This window comes from Lytechinus variegatus, chromosome 11 (genome assembly GCF_018143015.1).
Source record: "Lytechinus variegatus isolate NC3 chromosome 11, Lvar_3.0, whole genome shotgun sequence".
Taxonomy (NCBI): domain Eukaryota; kingdom Metazoa; phylum Echinodermata; class Echinoidea; order Temnopleuroida; family Toxopneustidae; genus Lytechinus; species Lytechinus variegatus.
In genome coordinates, this window is record NC_054750.1 from 28,250,680 (window position 1) to 28,271,919 (window position 21,240).

A 21,240-nucleotide genomic window follows, 5' to 3' on the forward strand; every position below is an offset into this window, starting at 1 on the left:
GAATATTATAATCACTAATGCTATGGAGATCTTCCCATTGGCAATGCGACAAAGATGTGTGATGTCACATGTGATCAACTTTCCCTTTGATGGACTATAAAATACCCACAAATGTCTCTTTTTTGCTCTTTCATTATCCATAATGTATTCTTTGAAAATCTGCCTTACATCAACTCCTATATATACATAGAATACATGATCTACTGATAGATGTGATAAAAGAGGCAGTTTAATTGAAATATATACAAAAGTAATGGGAAAGTTGTTTACATGTGACATCACACATAATTGTCGCATTACCGATTGGAGGATCTACATTAAATGCTCATAACTTTCTTATAACTTATTCATTTTTCCTCAAATTTTCGTTGATCTATTTCTTTGATTTTTCATGTTTTCGCAAAAGCTATCTTGTTCCAAAGGTTTCATTTTCCTTTAAAAGACGGGTGCTGCTGATTTAGCACACGCAGATCTCAAATTCAAGCAAACTTGATGGACTATACGTACTGTACGTTATATAGAACGCTGTCGCGATTATAAATATCGGATATAAATGCATTACGATCATTCACGTAATGTTGCTTTACATGTATAATACAATAATTATCATTTTTTTGTTGTGGTAGGTTCATGTTACCAGGTCCCTCGGAGAGGACCTTAAGCCGTCGGTCCCCTGGTTGCTTGCTCACAGGCATTCGTGCTTTCTAATCAGTCAGGTGAAACCTCGGTATGTCATGACATGACATGTTTTCAGTAAAGTCCTGGTCCCACTGGCCGAGGGTAACAAAACGTATTCACAAACGACGCAGCGGACGACCACAGATTTCGCGGGTGGCTCCACCGATCCGTTTTCATCCACCCCAGAAATGGACAAAATTAGCAAAAATTTGCGAAAGCATAACGTAATCATCACTTTTTATTTTTACTTTTCATCCGATTTTGATAAGATTTTCAGTTATATTCTTGTTTGTTTGTTTTTTCTCTATTTAGTCAAATCGACTTTTTTTTTTAAATTACATGACGGCGTTTCCGCTCGGCGGAATGGGAACAAGACGAATAGGCACACATAAGGACAGAATATCCATATGCATCTTTCTAATATATATAAATCGAAAATTAAAATGGAAAATGCATTCGAATTGCCATTAGTCATAAAAAAATGTTAACACTATTGAGAGGAGTAAAAATCAATTAAAGAAAACTTAGATTTTCACAAAACAATGGATGAAATAAGGATGAAGGGGTCATTGTGTACAGCCTATATGTCGACTGGACACAGTTTGTGTTAAGATGGAAATGTTGGATGTGCACGTGCATCGAGTATTTTGTGCGTGTGTGTGTGTGCGTGCGCATGCGTTTGAGTGGGTGAGCGTGAGAAGGTGTGTGTGCATGTGATTGTGTGCGTGAGGGTATATTGGAAGGACCAGTTGAATTTCAAATGGATGACGCAGGCAAATCGGTTGAGAATCATATATTGCGAAATTTTGGTTATCGAGGTTTTCTTTAATCAACGGTCAAGTCCATCCAAGAAACAAAAATGTTCGTTTGAATAATTCAATCATGGTTTATTTCGTATAAAAAACAATACATGTTACAAAGCCAGAAGGCTGAAATTAACATGTTTACAATAAAACGTTCACAAGTCACGGATAAAAGCAAACAATTACAATTTACAATGTACAAAGATAATAAATAAATTTCAAAGAGCAAGTGTACATAAAAATTCATTAAATATAATAAAATAGAACGAAAAAGGAAATACAATATTAAAAAGTGAGGAATATTAGACAATTAAAAATTCAAATATCAATTGGATTGAAATGGAGACTAAAACAATGGCAAACATTTGAGTTGATTTCAAGATATGAAAAGAAAAAATTATTTAGAATTTAGTAAGTCAATGAAATATGGTATTGCACTTTTTCTAAAGCGTTAGTTTGATTTACTAAACAGAGTAAATCAAACTAGCATATCGCTGAAAATTTCATCAAAATCGTATGTAAAATAAGAAAGTTATGATATTTCAAAGTTTCGCGAATTTTTACAAAACATTTATATGCACAACTGAGTAATTATGTGGAAGAGGTTCATCGTGTCGATAGATGTTATTTGTTATGTATTATTTGAATCATACACTATAAATTTTTACAGATTTGACAATAATGACCTACTTGACAGAACCACTAAAACAATGGCCATTCACATGTTCAGGGATGAATGAAATTTGTTTCACATGACGATGATTAGAAAATAAAATATTTCATCTTCCATATAATGAAATACAAAAGAAATATAGCTGTGGATGACGTCATCCGTCTCATCATTCGCATACCGATCAGGATATGCATATAGTTTTGTGGAATTAAGCAAAACTTTTACATGTCAATACATTATTTCAAATCCGATTTTTATAAAATTTTCAGTGCTATTCCTCTGGGATTTTTCATCTTATTTTGTTTTAATTCAAGTCAACTTTTTTGCTGGGGTGCACTTGTCTTTTGAATAATGACCAAAATTCGTCGTTTTGTATCTTCCTACGACAAACAAATTAGAGGAAATTTAACAATGAGCAGAATAACAACATGAATAAATTCTTTGAAATTATAACTTTGACCTAATTACATAGGCCTACTATACATGTATAGGCTCTTGCTCCTCTTGCAAGTAAAATTAACCACCATAAAGATAGCAAATTGCAAAAATAAATGGAAAACAAACAATGAAAATAAATATATAAAAAAGTCATCCAGATAAAAACGATTTGTAAAAGTAAAAAAAAAAGAAAACAAAATCAACACAATTGGGTCAGAGGTGTGAGAGGGAGTGGAGAGAGAGAGAGAGAGAGGGAGGGGGGAGAGATGGAGGGGGGGGGGGAGAAGGGGTGGGGTTAAGGCCCCTTTGATCCTTTTTGAGTATTCCTGTGTATTTTGTTGCAAATCCAGTTGATAGCAGGAATCTCGTAAAACAATTAAACCAAGAAAGCATGCATATTCATGAGGAAAAATGATTTTGCAAATTTAGACCAATGAAAAATCGATACAGCTGTGAACATTTTCCGCGCAAACACCAATTGATCCCGCACTTACGCGCCCACACACACACACAGACACGGTAACACAAAGGGAAGTTCATCACTTTCGAAGGAACCAGCCTCAGTTCCGGCGTATTGTTCCGCCGCCACTTCCAGCTCACATTGGCAAACTGTGGAGACGTCCTCCGCTATCAATACACTTCAACAAATAAAACCTCATCGACTTCGCGCCACTCTCTGCCAGGGCACCACAGAAGAAGATAATTCGCTCACCTCGACACTCGTACGGAGACGTCATTGCTTTCTCAGTTAACCAGTAACAGCAAATTACAAACTATACCACCCTAGGGAGAAGAGTAAACTAGGTGAAACTATTCAGGGAAATACAAGCCAGAAGTTGAAACGGCATTGTCGGCGCGTCGCAGTATTGTACCGCAATCTTCATGTATACAGCGAGTTAGGAGCAAGTGCTTTTTTGGGAGGCAAAGGGGAAGCTGTGTTTCTGGAACTTTGTCGGGAGGAAAGTCTGGAGGGTTAACCTACTTGGGTTAAGATTGGTTGAACTTGAAAATATGAATATTTCCATGGCTATATTTCGAGTCTTGGGAGTCACACTGATGACAATACTGATCGTGGAGGGGTCAACGAGGGTTACAAGAAATGGTAAGTGTGAATTTGAGATTTCGTGTCTCACCTTTAAGATTGTTCTCTCTGTTTCAATATATTCATAAAAATTATTTTTTTTTAAAGGAAGACCGCTGGTAAAACCAAAAATTACACATGATGGATACAAACGAATGCAAGTTTTGCCTTTTTAAACTCAGTTGAAAGATAAAAACTAATTTGCATTCTCGACATGAACATTATTAACCTTTCGCCTGTGAGGAGTACTTTGACAGCCATCTACAAGTGGGGGCTAAAGGATAGGTCTAAATCCCTTTTCACATAATTAAAACAAACATGTTGTATAGTATAAGACGGACATATTTTCCTCTATATCGTCTTGCCCTCCATTAATTTCCACAAATTGACCGCTATGCATTAATCATGTTAATACTTAACAGTCAGTTCTCAGAAGCTTCAGAAAACAAATATATTTGCATGCCCATCTATTCATCTTTACATGTTGTCATGTAATATCTATTCATATTTTCGTATGATTAGTTTATTACTTATTCATTTATCTGACATCCACACATTTCATCGAAGCCATGGTAGTATGAAGCTTTGGGGGTGAATCTACCAGAATCAGAAGTCATTCAGCTCTCTGACAAAATAAAGATAACGCAGCAAACACAAAAAACAGACACGTAATCAGACAATGAAACCTCGTCAAATTTTTAAAATGATTTTTCTAATCTTGTTAAATTCATTTGGACGTGGAATTATTTTCATCCACACTCATATTATTATGCTTGAGGAAACAAACATACATTATCCCAAAGTAATCACCATATCAATGCCGTTTTTTGTCACAATATATGAATAATTGAAAGGTTGTTACAAACCAGTACACATAAAAAACACATGAATTAAATGTTACATTCGAGATTGACTAAAATTGTTCAAGTAAAAATGCGATTAAATTGTGAATAAGATATAACATGCCTGGGAATGCAGATAAAACTGGCCACCTCATACATAGCTATACGTGCTGGTGATCATAGCGAGGACGAATTCAAGATCACAGTATTTCTATTGAAAATGTAAGTCAATTCATAATGAAGAGTTGGGAAATTTGGTGAATTGCAAATATGTCGTGTGTCGAGGGTCTGCTGTTTTGATTCACCTATAATTTTCGACAAAGACTTCTTTGATGCTCATTGTCATGAAAGACACTTGACAATGTATTTTCTACGTTCTTGAAAGCGTTTCACATCGCGGTATAAAAACTCACCATTAATTCTCGTGGCAAACCATCTCGAATCGAATGCTGGTCATTTTGTAATGCACTCTTTGAACAAGCTATTTAGAAATGACTAATTACTACTTCTACTTGTATGGTGGTTCTCATCATACTCTGTTCAGCAACTGGATCAGGTTTTGGTCAGCTAAATTCGACTGTTATTTTAGTCAGCACAATAGAAAACGATTTTCTGGCGAGGAATATGAATGTCACATCATTTGCAGCCTGCTGACACTTTCTCTAATCATATCAATATCTTTTATTCACTAGATTTGTCCTGATGGGTCGCCGGATCACCCGGCAGTAAATCATATATATATAAGTCTAAAATCATTCCAGCCCAAAATACGGTCATATTGACTCGAATGCTAGTTATTTTGATGAAACCCTTGTCCCTGGGATTCGGATTTCATGTCGAATTGCTTTATAACTAGGATCTGTGCTTTATGGCTTAAACTTTACACTTTTAAAAAATAAAATTTCTTCCTTGTTTTTGGAGGGGGGGGGGGGGTGCAGGATCCGATTAATCAGGTAACTTTACCTCAATATGTTTTTTTTTCTGAGAAGGATAAAGTCTTTACGTCTAAAATAGAATTCATCGCGATCATATGTGGTAAACTGGCTAGAAGTCTAGTAATTCTGACCACTATCGCGCTGCTTTTCAGTATCAGTTAATCCAGTCCCAACTGATTATTTAGTTTTCAAATGTGCTGATAATTGATAGGACAAACAGACACCCTAAAACATTGAAATATAATGATAGGAAGGGGTTCCGATTTCTTATATAGAGAAATGAAATGCTTGAAATTCATTCAATTGTAGAAGTAATTTTTATCAGTTCCCGAAGGTAGGCTATTCAAACTGACAGTTTTCTCTGATTCAGCAGCGGATAACGTTCTCGTCAGCTAGAGCACCAAAAACTATTTAAAGCTGTGATTAAAAAAATACATGGGAATTAAAACTTTGGTGTTTGATTACAAAATGAAATGATATGCAATTCGTAATAAGAAGCTCTGTAAAATATTTAGAAGAAAATATTCCCTCTTATTAAACTGATTGTGACTTATGCATATTTCATATACTTATTCATCAAAAATTTACTTTGAAAATTTCTTAAAAATTGAAACATAATTTAATGAAATGTCATATGACTTAACTATAGGTGGAATATGACCCAATGCGATATTTTTAGAGAAAAAAAATAATTGAACAGAAAAACCCTGCCAAGCTGAGAAAAAAATCTCGATGTGCGGATTAGCTCATATCGTCCTTCGATGGATTGGTAAGAGCCAGTCTAAAAAGGCAAAAAACAAAATAGATTTCGTGTTTAAAGGACAAGTCCACCCCAACAAAAACTTGATTTGAATAATAAGAGAAAAATTCAACAAGCATAACACTGAAAATTTCATCAAAATCAGATGTAAAATAAGAAAGTTATGACATTTCAAAATTTCGCTTCAGTCACAAAAACAGTTATATGAAAGAGCCAGCTACATCCAAATGAGAGAGTCGATGATGTCATTCACTCACTATTTCTTTTGTTTTTTATTGTTTGAAATATTTTTATTTTCTCATCATTGTCATGTGAAATGAAGTTTCATTCCTCCCTGAACACGTGGAATTCCATTATTTTAACATTTTGTGCTTCAGGCAAGGAGGTCCTAATCGTAAAATTCGTAAAAATTGAAATATTGTATAATTCAAACAATAAAAACAAAAGAAATAGTGAGTGAGTGACATCATCAACTCTCTCATTTGGATGTTACTGGCTCGTTCATATAAGTATTTTGTTAAAAATAAGCGAAACTTTGAAATGTCATAACTTTCTTATTTTACATCCGATTTTGATGAAATCTTCAGCATTGTGCTTGTCTGATTTTTCTCTATTGATTCAAATCAACATTTTTCTGAGGTGGACTTGACCTTTAAAGGGGAATGTAGACTTACATATTTGCTTGGGAAAATAATCCCACGTGCTTTGTACATGTTTCGTTATGTTGGTCAAAAAGTTCACATGAAACATGTTTTAACCAAACGAAATGCATCTTTCCTTTTTTTACCTTATATTCATTAAACTTTTACTAGAGCATTTGCTGAAGAGTGTATTCATAAAAGACTTTACAAAAACGCAGTGACTTTGTAATGGGTATGATGAGCGCTAAAGGTCAAGTCCATCTCAGAAAAATGTTGATTTGAATCAATAGAGAAAAATCAGACAAGCATAATGCTGAAAATGTCATCAAAATCGGATGTAAAATAAGAAAGTTATGACACTTAAAGGTTTCGCTTACTTTTCACAAGATGTGCACAAACATGCATCTGGAGAGAATCGATGATGTCCTCCACTCACTATTTCATTTTTTTTATTGTTCGAATTCTAAAAAATTTCATTTTTTACAGATTTGACAAGAAGGACCAATTTGAATGAACCATTAATGGCACAATGGCAATTCCACATGTTCAGGGAGAAATGAAACTTTGTTTCATAGGATAAAGCGGAGAAAATTAGAATATTTCCTATTTTATGTAAAGAAATAGTGAGAGTGTGATGTCATCAGTCCCCTCATATTGCATAACGACCGGGATGTGGATATAACTGTTTTATAAAATTGAGCGAAATTTAAAAAATATAAGTTTCTTATTTTACATCCGATTTTGATGAAATTTTCAGGATTACGCTCGTTTGATTTTTCTCTTTTTATTCAAATCAACTTGTTGTTGGGGTGGACTTGTCCTTTAAAGGTAACTTTGGTTTAGTAGGTGTTAGTTACGGTCTGACTATGTTTCAATATGATTGTACTGAGAAATGCAGGCCTGTATTTGGTTTCACTTTTAAGATAATAAATTGAACAACGACTTATAAAAATATTGATTACTTTTTAACTAAAAAAAGTTGAAACCATTTAGAAAAATTAAATTCAAAGAGACAATGGTCGTAACGTGTATCGAAGCACTTGAAATCTGGTTGACAGCTTCATGGACAAAGACTTATGACGTACACGTTTGACGTTCAAGTCAACTAAATGACACAATTTAAATTGCTGGAATACTTCTCTAATAAGCTAATTATATGAGATTAAACACGTGTGTAACCTCAAAATCCGAATATACGTATATATACCAATTAGTAACTGTGTCATTACTGGGTGAACAATGTATAATTTAATCCTTTGTTACTTCTGACATAAATGATGCGTAGCCATGGTTTCCAAACTTTACAATAGTTAATATGCCAAAGAATACTGATGCAGATGAATTAATTACCCCGTTCATTTATAAATACAAATATAAGATGGAGAAACAGAAGTAACTCGAAGTAGGGGGGGGGGGGAAGGGGACAGATTGGGTGGGTGACTGCCCTTCCTATGTTGTTTTTTCAAGTAGTGAATAAAGAGGATACAAAATAGGAAGAAGAGAATAAGGAGGAAAGGCTGGGCCATGTGACTCTATGACATAATTTCAATTCAAAATGAAAAAAAAAAATGGAAGGTTACCTTTCTATTCATGCACCCTCTAAGTCACACCTGCCTAGAAGTTGGTCCTTTCACATACCCTTCGCTTTTGTTGTTGTTGTAAGCTGTCGACGGATGTCTGAGTGTTTGTCCCTATATTACGAACTTCTTTTCATTTCATCATATATAAAAGAACCGAAAATTATCGATATTAATCATAACGTCATCATATTATATCATACATAAATGACCTATCGTAAATAGAATATTCTTCTCCTTCATCAAGTATAACTATAATAGATCATTATTCATTTACGCAATTGTGAGCAAAACAATTGAAGAAAGGATACCACAAAGTCATTCGGCAGACTGTATTTGAATTACAAAAAAGAAGAAAATCCGCATGTTTAAATCGTTTAATATCTGCTCTTTAACTTCATGCCTGAAACTTAATGCCTGTAGAGGACAGTCACCACCTTTGCACGTTAAGAACCCATTCGTATAAGAGTAGGGGAAAACCCCGGTGTAGTGGTCCACCTGCACTCCCTCCAATCAGTTACATCGGGAGGAGAGACCCTCGGGTCATAGTGATTCAGTTCGCTTTTCGCCTCTCAGGCACAGGTGACGCCAAACAAATAATAATGATAAATAAAAACAATGATAAACATATCTTTTGTACATAATTATGCGTTAATAGGTAATATCGTATCTCGTAAAAGAATAGATCATAGGCTCGACAATTATAGGTCATTTAAATAAAAAATCATATTTAAGCTAAAGTTACGATAAAACATCAATAATTCACGGTTTCGTTTATCTGGGGCACACTATTTCCTGATCAAGTATTTCGGTCGGAAGGTATTTATAGACAGTTCTTATAGAAGTTAATTCTAAGAAGAAAATACATATCATGGAGTGGAAATGTTCACCCCGAGGAAGCCATTGAGGATACTGTTTCAATGATACCGTAATTTATGCCTGAAAGTCTCGGTAGTGTTGCCGTAATCAACGGACATTAATATTCAGGGTAATTTCAAGTATCCATGCAGATAGAATAATGTACAAGTATATACATTCTCATTCCCACAGAAATCAGGAGCCATCTCATCACGTAGATTACTTTCTACTTGCCACTAAATATATGACAGAATTCGGTGAACTCTTTAAAAATTCCTGAGATTGAAATAGATAGCAGAGACCAATCCAAAATTGTATTGAAGTTTTCAATCTGATAGACCTCGAATTCAATCTTATTCGATTGGAACTTTCGATCCAAAGTTTGGATCGGTCCCTGACCATAATCTATGAGATGTGTTTTCAATCTAAGGAAATCAGGGAGAACGGTTTATCCAAATTTCTTGGCATTTCAAGGTAGGGAGTTACAGGCCTGAAGTTATCACTTGTAGTACGATGTTTTTTTGGTGACAGGTTGCGGAATTCTTGAACAAACCCTCCAGAAACGCAATGAATTAATAATCTAGCAAATTTGAAAACTTGAGAACGAAAACGGCATTTAGCATGTTTAGTGACAGAGATAGCCAGGATGGTTAGAAGCAAGATAGTGAATAAATTATGTTTCAATTTGAAATAAGAATGGCGATTGAGTGATAACTTAGTAGCACTGTGAAAAATGAAAAAAAGCGGTGCAAGAAGTGTAATGCAGACCGAACATGAACGCAGTGCAATGATGTAAATATTGATGTGCTAAATCATGTTAATAATATAAATAAATTAAACAGCTAGATAGAAGCGCATGGTATGTATACTATGAAATAATTGGAAATGCATGGGAAAAGTAAAGTACACAATAAACCTGAACTCATAGACTTTAAAATTTGAATTATTATATTTTTTTTACTAAACGCATGCACATCTTGGTATCAATAATGCATGCTCTTTTATTATGAAATGCCGTAACAATAATTGTATGGAGACATTACACATCAAGGACCATTTACAAGGATTTACCCGATATTGTGAAAGAGAGAAAAGTAGAAAAATAAAAAAGAGAATGTAATTATTACAGGTATAGAATGAATGAGAGATAGGGGAAAGACAGACAGAGAGACAGTGTACGTGTGTGTGGTATGCAGGGGGTGAGAGGGAAAGAAAGAGAGAGAGAGCTAGATAGTATGATACATATTTAGATATAGATACATTTAGAAATACAGAGACACAGAGAAGGAGTGTGTGTGTGTGTGAGATAGAGAGTGTGTGTTTCTGATTGTGTGCGTATCTGTAAGAGTATGAGGCAAAACTGCTTTTGCGCACTCTACCCAAACACGAGAAGTGCGCTCTCCTTCCAAGCTGTATCTATACCATTCGTCTTCAAAAACCCCCTCATATTCCCCTCGAACCAAATTATCTTATTTAGAAACCAAAAATGCACACCCTTGAAGATATTCCCCCCATCGAAATATCGGTTATTGATCCATTATGTACATAACCTCAACATTGACCACAACACGGAATCCTGTAGTCCCGCCCCCTGAAGCATTCTGATCTAAAATTCTAAATGATGGGTTCCCACCTCCACGCGGGCCCTGAGGACCACTTTCACCGAGCTAAGTTGCACTTTATCTTCCAGACATGGGCATGTCACATCTCTCTGTACTTTCCACTCCCTTCGCGTGTTGTGCGTAAAGGCCACCGCACACCTTACGACCGTTCGCGATCCGATTTTGGAACAAATCGCATTTTGCTCAATTTCTGACAATGTGAATGGAACATGGAATTTTATTTGAGGTTAGAATTAATTGAAATAATACTACAATAACCATTTTGAAAGATTGCAAGCCTTTATTTTCGAGTAAAGGCCAAATTAGTTTCAAATCGTAGCCAATCTTACGACTGCTATGACGTCATTACGACTAGATATTAAATTTGATTTTATTCTAAGAAGGATGATAGTATAGTCACAGCTTGGAACATAGGTATTCGTACGATGATTTCGAACATTACACAGTAAGATATTCCAAGTCTCAATATTAGCATCAAATTATACTACGTTTTATTCCAAACTTGGGTCGCAGACCAATCGTAAGGTGTGCGGTCGTCTTAAAGGACGCAGCATGTCGCCCACCTCCCCATTGGCTAGTTACAGAGTCTGACCCTGGTAACTTTCTACAGAAAGGGGTTATGTGACGTTAGCTTTAAAACTGAAATGTCTTGTCAGTATCAGTAATAAGAATAACATTGGTTTATTTATAGTTTCTCCTTTTATATATTAAGACAACCTTGAAAATGCATTTTGTTTGTGTAGGCCTAACACTGGATTGCTTCCAGAGAGTGGCCATGGTTTTCTTACAGCTTGCTTATTCCAAAGTATGGTCATGCATAGAAAAGGACAGATAATTATTTGAATGTAATACTCTACGTGCTCTAAATTATTTTCGTGCATCCAAAAGAGTATCATCTTTGATATTTTGTTAAAGACGCCATTTTCCCCGAAAGAAACAATAGCGAATTGTTGAATAACGCATCGCTATGTGCAGGCGGAGTGTGTGTGCGTGGTTTCCCGTGGGTGCCTTAAATACGTGGGTGTGGGGCGATAGAGGTGGGTTGCTGGCTAAATGGGAGAGTGAGTGGGTTTTGATATGATTTAGAGGCGGACAAAAGCTGCCGGCATGTCCTTCGTCGCACTTAGTTATCGTCGCATGTCAGGCCGCGTTAGGGGCTGGTACTCCGTGAAGCAGTCGGAAAAAGCATTTCTTTAAAATGACGTGGAATTTGTTTACATTGATGTATGCTACCGGACCCTCGTCACTAGAGTGAGATAAGGAATGCAATAGGCTGGAAATATTTTCGCCATAATCATCGCGCAGGGGGACCGCTGCTGACATAAAATGGATGTGGGTGGAAACTCCCTTGTCACAAGAGCCAACTTATTGTACTTGTAGGATATCCGTTATGATAACAACCAAAATGCAGAAATAAACTATTAACGGCATCATCTAACATAAATACCACTGTAGATGATGAAAATATTAAGATAGATAGAAGTCCACTCCAATGTATCTGTTTGATACTGGCCGCCTAGGTTGAAAAGGTCCTAATTAAAAGAAAACTTTTGTTAATTTTGTTTGTAATAAGATCTTGCGCATTTTAAGTGCCATTTGCCTTGTATAGAAAACGTTGAACAAGTTCCCGAGAACTTCATTTTTTCTTAAACCACATTCGCCATGCACAGCCAACGTTCTTCCTATGTCCTAGCCGTATAACTTGATTTCTATTTCCACTTTCCTCTTGTCATACCATACAGCCGATCGATATTTATTTCTTTTCACTAATTAAGTTACCGAAAGACAGGAATAATTCACCTTGCTTGTATACAACCAGATCGCCAATATGAAAAGTGTTTGCAGACCTCCGGGCAAACCAAGATGTAATTTGATGCTGCTCTGGTAGCCGCACAGGAAGGTTCCATCTTCAGGTCTAAACCGATACACCTTTGTAAACCTTACAGTGTTTCATCTCCATAGTGCAAGACAAGTCATTCAGGCAATATACACGACCACGGAGTAACGTTATTAATTGCAATAGTTCAGATGCCAAACGCTAATTCATGATCAAAACAAATATCGTATGACGAACGAAAAACTTTAAGATTATCGATCTTTACAATGTCAACATTCAGTACAAAGATATTTTAAGAGTCCACTGTTAAAAAACCCGTGATTTTACAGAAAAAGAATGAAGATTTTGCAGAAAGCAAATAACAGAATCATTCTGTGAATTCATAAAACAGGAATTTTTCTGCAATTTAACAGAACAGGTCTGTTTAAAAAAGGGGGGAAAGGGTGTTTAATTTAAAGGGGAAGTTCACCCTGACAAAAAAATTATTGTAAAAATAGCAGAAAAAATAATAAAAAATATTGCCGAAGGTTTGAGAAAAATTCATCAAATGATTAAAAAGTTATTAGAATTTCAATTATTTGATTTGTGACGTCATATGCGAGCAGCATTCCTACATAGTGAATGGTAAAAAGTCAATGAAATGTCATTTTCTCAGAAAATTGAAAATGGTTTTCTCTGTACCTTTTGTATTTCAATAGACAAATCATTTCACACCCAATCATGAATAGAAAACAAAATTAAGTCATCAGGAACCATACAAAATTTGAAATTCATGCATTTTATATTACATAACACATGGGGCAGCTGCTCGTTTATGACGTCACAAATCCAGAACTTTGAACTCTAATAACTTTCTTACTCTTTAACGGATTTTCCTCAAACCTTCACCAATATTTTTAAATATTTTTCGGCGATTTTTACAACAAAGTTTTCTTTAGGGTGAACTTCCCCTTTAAGGAAATTTGTAGGATTACATACACCAAATACAAATTTTCTGTAAGATTACGCAATCTGGAACTTCTTTTATTTTAAGGATAAATTTTCTAACAGTGTCGATTAACTCATTTTAAAGTTTTGGTTGTTGCTACAGAAAATAAAACCAGATAAATGGTAATTGACAAGCTATTAGATGTCATAAGTTACTGCAACCAACACTGAACCGAATGATTAATCAAATGTCGATGCAAACCTTTGCAATGTCATGAGGAATCAAGGCGAATTAAGGTAATACTTTTATTTTTCACCAGAACATACTTTATATATTTCATATATTATCCAAGCATGTATTTCACCATTGTTTCTCCATATCCTGACATGCCTGATAAGTACGTTCGTGAGAGTGAGCTTGGAATGATGATCGGTATATTTCACTTTTGAGCGGCTTTTGTTTCATGTCACATTCACTTGAAACTTTTACGGGAACTTTTATCAAAATTTCTCAGTTTCTCAAGATCTAGTTGAATAGTAAAATTGACTTTTTAGCCTAATACTCCGTGGCCCATTTGCAGGGTCGATGGATTTGGGGTGAAGGACACACACTCATTCAAATAATCAGATTTAGATGTAGTCACGTGACGTATTCGATGACGATATGACCTCCAAGGGGCAACATGATGATCGGCGATATCGTAATCGTACTCGGGCAGGCTCCTCCAAATCTCATTATTGACGGGATTCCCTTTTCCTATTTTATCGTGAGAATGGGAGTATCGATATTCTAATTTACCCTTTGATGCCGCTTTTGAGCAGCACGTGGGTCTCGACAGTGTCTTTTCGATGTGATACAATTTACAGTTAATGGATTTTTCCTGAAGCAAGAACTGATTCAAGATGCTAATTTCCAGGCCTGCTAATTTGTTATTCTATCGGTATAATACCCTTTTATGACAGGTTAGATATACAAAGTCTTTCCCCATTGTTGAACGATATCGGCGAGACCAACGCTATTACTAAAAATGAAATGGATACATTTGATATAGCCTTAGGAATACGCCTACTATGTATAAAAGGCAACAGTGCTTCCGAATCTTAAGAATGTGATATGTAACTACGCTATGCCCATAAGGTTTTGTGCTAATTCTGAGTATCATTTTTAGTTATGCACACTGAAATCTCGTTGGTAATTTCTCCATTTGATGTCGTTTACACGTCTGATGTCAATGGTTTCTGTAATCGGAATCAATTGTATAGGGACTTGTCACTTCCACGACACAGAACAAACTCAAGAACATAGTGAATGTATTGAAAGTGCCGCCAAATGACAATGAACAGCTGGGAGGGTATATATATATATATATATATATATATACATATATATATATATATATGTATAATGTATAGAATATACAAATACATACCAAGTAAATCTTAAAAAGAGAACAAACATGATTTCAGGTATGAAACAAGAACCTCGTTTTCGTCACTCTTTATCTATTATTTGAAGAATCTGACATGATACATGTATATGTTTTGAATGTTCTCCGTTGCATGTAAATTCAAATAAAGAATCATGTTGGAAAGGATTCATATTTTTATTGTCGATATAGAAAAAAACCCGGCGAAATATTATAATTCGATTTCTTGTTCGGGGTGAGATGTAAAATGTCAAACGTGTGGTTTGAAACGGTAACAATATACATGATTATCACGTAGTACAGTACCCCGTGTAGTCCTGTTCAATTAAGGTCACAGTCACAACAACGAGACTGACCCCAGATCGACCGATACTGCACAATCTAACACACGCATCGTTTTGATTCCATCGCAATCGGTATTTCGGTTTGACTACGGCCTCATTTCCTCGGTCATATCGGAATTATAGTTTCCTGAACTGATCACGATGCGCCAGGGAGCCATTCATTCAATGACACACAAGGCACACCCGAAAATCAAATCGTGATTGATCCTGTTCATTAATGTTCACTGTGCTCCCATTAGCTCTGAGATCGAAGTAAACAAATGAATACAAATCAAATTTGTTGATGCGTGAGATATGACATAGTCACCACAAAGTATTTCATTTTTTCTTAGTTCAACTATAAGTCAATAATTGTATATGCATGTATTCTAACTTCTAAATATTTCGTATTCGCACCCGTATCTGAACCATAATCGAGAAATCTATTATTTGCGCAGTAAAAACGCTGCTATTTTTCCCTACAACAATATTTACTATTAAACTTAAATAGTTATTTAAACAGTTTAAACTGTCAAGCAACTACTGTAAGGTTCATATAGTTAACAACGCTGTATACATATTTAAACAGCGCTTTTACTCTGTGTTGCCAATAAAATTGAATGAAATAAGGCTGAACTTTTCCTTTGACTTGTAAAATTTGTATCATCGTAACCAATGTGAGTCAGATCAGATTATCATATTATACAAAAAGTAAAATGATATTTCATGTAATGAAATACGAAAAAAGAGTGAATATGAGACGATATGAGCCCTCTCATTTGAGTGTTATATAGGAGCAAAACTATGGAATGTTATTTGTTTTCTTGTTATTCTCCTTCTGATTCTGGTGACATATTCAGTGATGTGTTTTTTTCCCTTATTTTAAGTCTGGGATGATTTATAAGACCAGACCAAGAAACTGTACATCCACATTTTCTACTCCAACAATGTCTTACATCAAACAGTGCACGGGGGAAGATCTGTCCCCCGAATCAGCGTAGTACTTACGGGAACATAGCGAGAAAGACATATCACTTCGTGTCGAGTATTCAACGTCAGAAGTGCACATGGGAAGACCTGTCCCCCAAAATGTGGCACTTTTGGAGGCAATATCGAGCAAATATCAATCAGTGCGAGTTTGAAAACGTAAAGTTGCCATCGATCAAACACAGTCGGGCCGCTTAGAGATTTCCCGTGAGAGCACTTCTGGAATTATTAATTCAAATATGCAGAGTAGCATGAAACAAGATATGTTTATTTGACACATAGTTTTATCAATAATCCTTCCAAAGAATGAATATTAATTCATCAATGTCTAAGAAAATGTTCTATAAATATAAAGTTCTAAAGCTTGTATACGGGGACACCTTTACAGGGAAACAAATTTTTCTCCTGTTGCAAAGTCAAAAATTCCCGATGGTCTACATCAAATCCCCACTTGTCAACTCATTAGACCATTTTGTGATTTTATTGAAACAAATGTGGTTTCTTGTTGCGTTTCTGTCTTCTGATTTAAGCTTGGCAAATCACCTACTGATTACTGTAAAGTGCCTCCTTTAGCACAAGGATTTAGAATAGAACACTGGGTTTCGGGTGACTCGAAATAAATCCCCTCGAATCCGACTGTAGCACATATCGTGAAGCCCAAAGGCAAGACGATGAATATGTTTAGGATAATTACATCCTTTCTGTAATTAACGCGATGAAAGCCCTTCCATGTGAATAAAAGTCATTCAAGACAAACTTCACGAAAGAATGTGCTTCCTTCCTCACCGAATCCGACTTCTTAAGATTCAGAGCTACTAAGGAAAATTTGAAGATAGTGATATATAGAACGCCTCGCAGCTCCAAAAGCATGAAATGCAGACGAAGGCAAGCACTGCAATTACTTCTTCCGTTATATAGTGATTATTTGTGATTATTTATATATATATATATATATATATATATATATATATATATATATATATATATATATATATATATATATATATATATATATATAATGTATGAGCGTGTTGTCCCAAAAAAAAACACGATTTATCGATGACTTATCATAACTTAGCTCTGGGGAACCTTGATTTAAGCTACGTCTACCATTGTTCTCTTCATCCATCTCTTTCACAAAATATTTAAATAAAAGAGTTGCCAAAGCTGTTGTACATGTATAAATTCACACATTTCTATAAATTCTCCCATACGTGTACTGTATCAAAGCAATTAAATTTTTTTATTTATTTATTAAACAATATTTCAATAGGGTGCCCTTTCAGCAAAAGCTGGTATCAAAAGGGGCCCTAAAAGCATAAAAACAGTACATGTATATACAAGTGGTAAAACATACAATGTAAAACAAGGTAAAAACATATAAATCATACATAATTATTAGAAGACAGAAAGGCATGAAAATTAAATCACTAAAATATTTGTGGTACAAGAATCATTGACATTTTAACATTTGCTGGACATTATATATGATTTCAGTTCTTTTTTAAAACTAGAGAGTGTGGATAGGGTTTTTAAATGAAGGGGCAAGGAATTGAACATTGATATTGAGGAAATAATGAATGAGCATTTATAGTATTCAGTATTGCATTTTGGGACATCGAGTAGTAGATTGGAGGCGGATCTTGTATTTACGTTATGTTTTTCGGATACTAATTTAAAATTTTCATTAAAAAAGTCGGAAGATAAATTATTTAAGCTCTTAAATATAAATATACATCGAAAATACATTACTCTTTGGGGATAGGAGAACCATTCAAGTGTTTTAAATAACTGATCAGAAGGGGTGAGGACGTTTGCTTTGAGTATTATTCTGGCAGCACGTTTCTGAAGTTTTATTATTTGATTTGTTTGTGTGATAAATCTTAAACCCCATACCTCACAACAATAGTCAATTTGACTTTGGATTAAACAGTTATAGATTAGTTTAGCAGTGGTAACATCAATGAATGGATTAGCCCTTTTCAGTATGGCGAGAGCAGCACATACTTTTTTACTAACGTGTTCTACATGATCATGCCAAAGAAGTTTATCGTCTATTATGACACCTTTGATCCAGCTTTGATCCAGCTGAGGCATGGCGGCTTGTCATTGTTCAAAACCCACCTACACCCGAAAAAGGAAATTATAATTGGTATAGTGTCAAAAATCTGTCTATCTGACGATTAATCGGATCGGGGTCGCCCTAGCCACTAACCCGTCTCTGTGGTCTAGTGGTTATTGCACCGGCGTTCAAAGCTGGAGGCCCGGGTTCGATTCCCGGCAGAGACACTTTTTCGCCATTGCCAATTTTTCCAAAGGGCAGATAGCTCTGGAGAACCCTGATTTAAGCTACGCCTATACCATTGTTCTCTTCATCCGTTTCTTTCACACATTTTTTTAGATAAAAGAGTTGCCAAAGCTGTTGTACATGCATAAATTCACACATATACATACATACATACATATATATATATATATATATATATATATATATATATATATATATATATATATATATATATATATATATATATGTATATATATACATACATATACACTTAGATGTGTAGATGCCGATGATTGTGCAAAGTGCTCAATGCTACATACATCTATAGCAGAGCATAATTATCATACATGTTGTACGTCTGCTACCGGCGGTTTAACGCCCGAACTTGAGGCGATCTTCAGGCAGACTGACGTTATTGACTATTTGTGTGGTGTGGCGGGTCAATTTGACGCTTTGATGGTTTCCGGTTTGGTCTCACTCGGTCTCTGCACTTTGAAATCAGTTCCGACCTTTATTCAGTTAGTCTCTGTTTGTTATTATGAATACTTTTTCCTCCAGGCAAAGGTTGCACAAGCCACTTTTTCTTTAGTTTAAATTTGACTTTTTATCGATGTACCAAGTGAGAGTAGATTCAACATATTCAATGTTCCTTTCCTTCAGATTCCACATGTATCTTGAGGGTTGAGGTTCGTTCCGGTATATTTTCTGAATGTACACACACACACACACACACATATAATACAGTATGCCAAAGCTGTTGTATATGTATGATTTCTCACATTTATACATATATATGTATTCAAATTCCGTTTCCGAAACAGTCGTGAAAAACACGTCTGTTCATGGGCATACGGATTGTGCAACTCACCTTTCAAAGAAATCAGTGCGCTAAAGATGGAGGAAGCGCACTGTAAAAGACGCATTTAAAGACGCGTTGCCATGACTGCAAGATGACAATGGCGAATTTCCGATTCTAATACAGGGAAATTTGAAAAGGGCCTCATCGCCAACAGTCAAGGTTTCGCATTAAAAAGTATCTGAGTGAAATAAAACATAGTCTGCTTCGGCATATGGAATTTAAAGAATCACAAATCGTAGAAAGAAATTCGTAGATTTTGAAAGGAGCGTAGCGTTCAAAAATTAAATGTAAATATATACTATATATAGAATATAGTATAGTAACTGTACAGAGGAATTCCCGTAACAGTTTATGCTTTCCCATACAACACCAAAAACCGGTTCCTTCGCAGATTTTTCCTTTTCTCGTATCTTAAACTTGTGGAAGAAGTTACGGATCAATGATCTTTTTCTGAAACTCCCCATCTGTTTTGAGTTTTGAGAGGGTACGTAAGCCTTCACTCTTAACAAGATTCATCCTGGAAATTCCCCCTTTATTTATCATAATTCATAGTTACCTGAGGTGTAATCGAAAAATGCTATATGTAGATTAACGTAATCTCCATCCTAAATTGCAATTCTAATTAGAGTTCATCTTCAAATCACTCTAAAACAGTGAGTTAAATTTTACCCAATAATGGGTAGAAAGGGAACATGCATGTTTTCTGGGTATTGGTTTATTGGGCAAAATGCCTGTTTTATTATAGGGTAAATTTTACCGCAACGTTGTGCAAACTTTACAAAATATTGGGTATCTTTTTACCCAACCATTATGTGTGTTCCCATTTTGCCCAATATTGGGTAAATCTTTTTTAGAGTTTGGGTTAGCTAGTATTAATCTTTACCTTTTAACTCGAATCATGAAGGCATTAATATGCAATCAAAGATAATTGTACATTTAACAGTGGGAATATTTAAATTCTTATAATTATTATTATTATCATTACTACTTATATTGCGCTTTTCCATGAAGTAAAAAACGCTTGCAATTAATAAAATTATGTAATTTCAAACCTGCAAACTATTTAAAAGTGACTTTTCTATGCTTTCTGAATATGAATTTATTTTCTAAGGAGGACTATCTAATCGTATTGAAATATTCAAGAATATTTTCGGTGATTAGTGTATATTTTATATCCCTTTTCTAATCTCTGTATGAGATGCTCCTAAAAGTAAACGTAAAGCACTCGACCGCTACGGCTTTAAAAAAAAGTACTGGAAATCTTGCCAAAAGTATACTTTTTCCATTTTTTTTTACTTTTAAGAGAGCAATACAGCTCTCTCTAATTTTGTTTCGACTTGGATTATTCTATTGCAATAAAACTATTTCATTCCAAGGAATTAGCCATTAATACGCATGCTCCTCATTCTTTTTTTTACAAGCCTTTAAAAATAGAGTGAACTAAACGTCTTTATTACTTGAGTTCAAGCTTTAAGTTTACCCACCACTCTTACAGTGATGAAGCACATAAAGTAGAAGTAGTTATGCAACATGCAATAGATAAATAGGCTTAATTCGAATGAGACGATCGTGAAACTTAAAGCTTGAAATACGAGTGACTATATCAATACAAAATGAAACTTATAAATGAGACTTACACAAATTAAATTACATAATATCAAATAAAATACAATAGGCCTAGCTAT

At 35.0% G+C, this 21,240-nt stretch overlaps 1 protein-coding gene across 1 annotated transcript in view; it reads left to right on the forward strand.

Moving 5' to 3' along the window:
- The first annotated feature begins 3,155 nt into the window (after window positions 1-3,155).
- The window catches only part of LOC121424068, a 54,548-nt gene continuing 36,463 nt past the window's right edge, over window positions 3,156-21,240 (forward strand). The window contains exon 1 of the mRNA XM_041619652.1: window positions 3,156-3,694. Coding sequence (XP_041475586.1) covers window positions 3,604-3,694 — 91 coding nt within the window. The 5' untranslated portion in view covers window positions 3,156-3,603. The remainder of the gene's footprint in view (window positions 3,695-21,240) is intronic.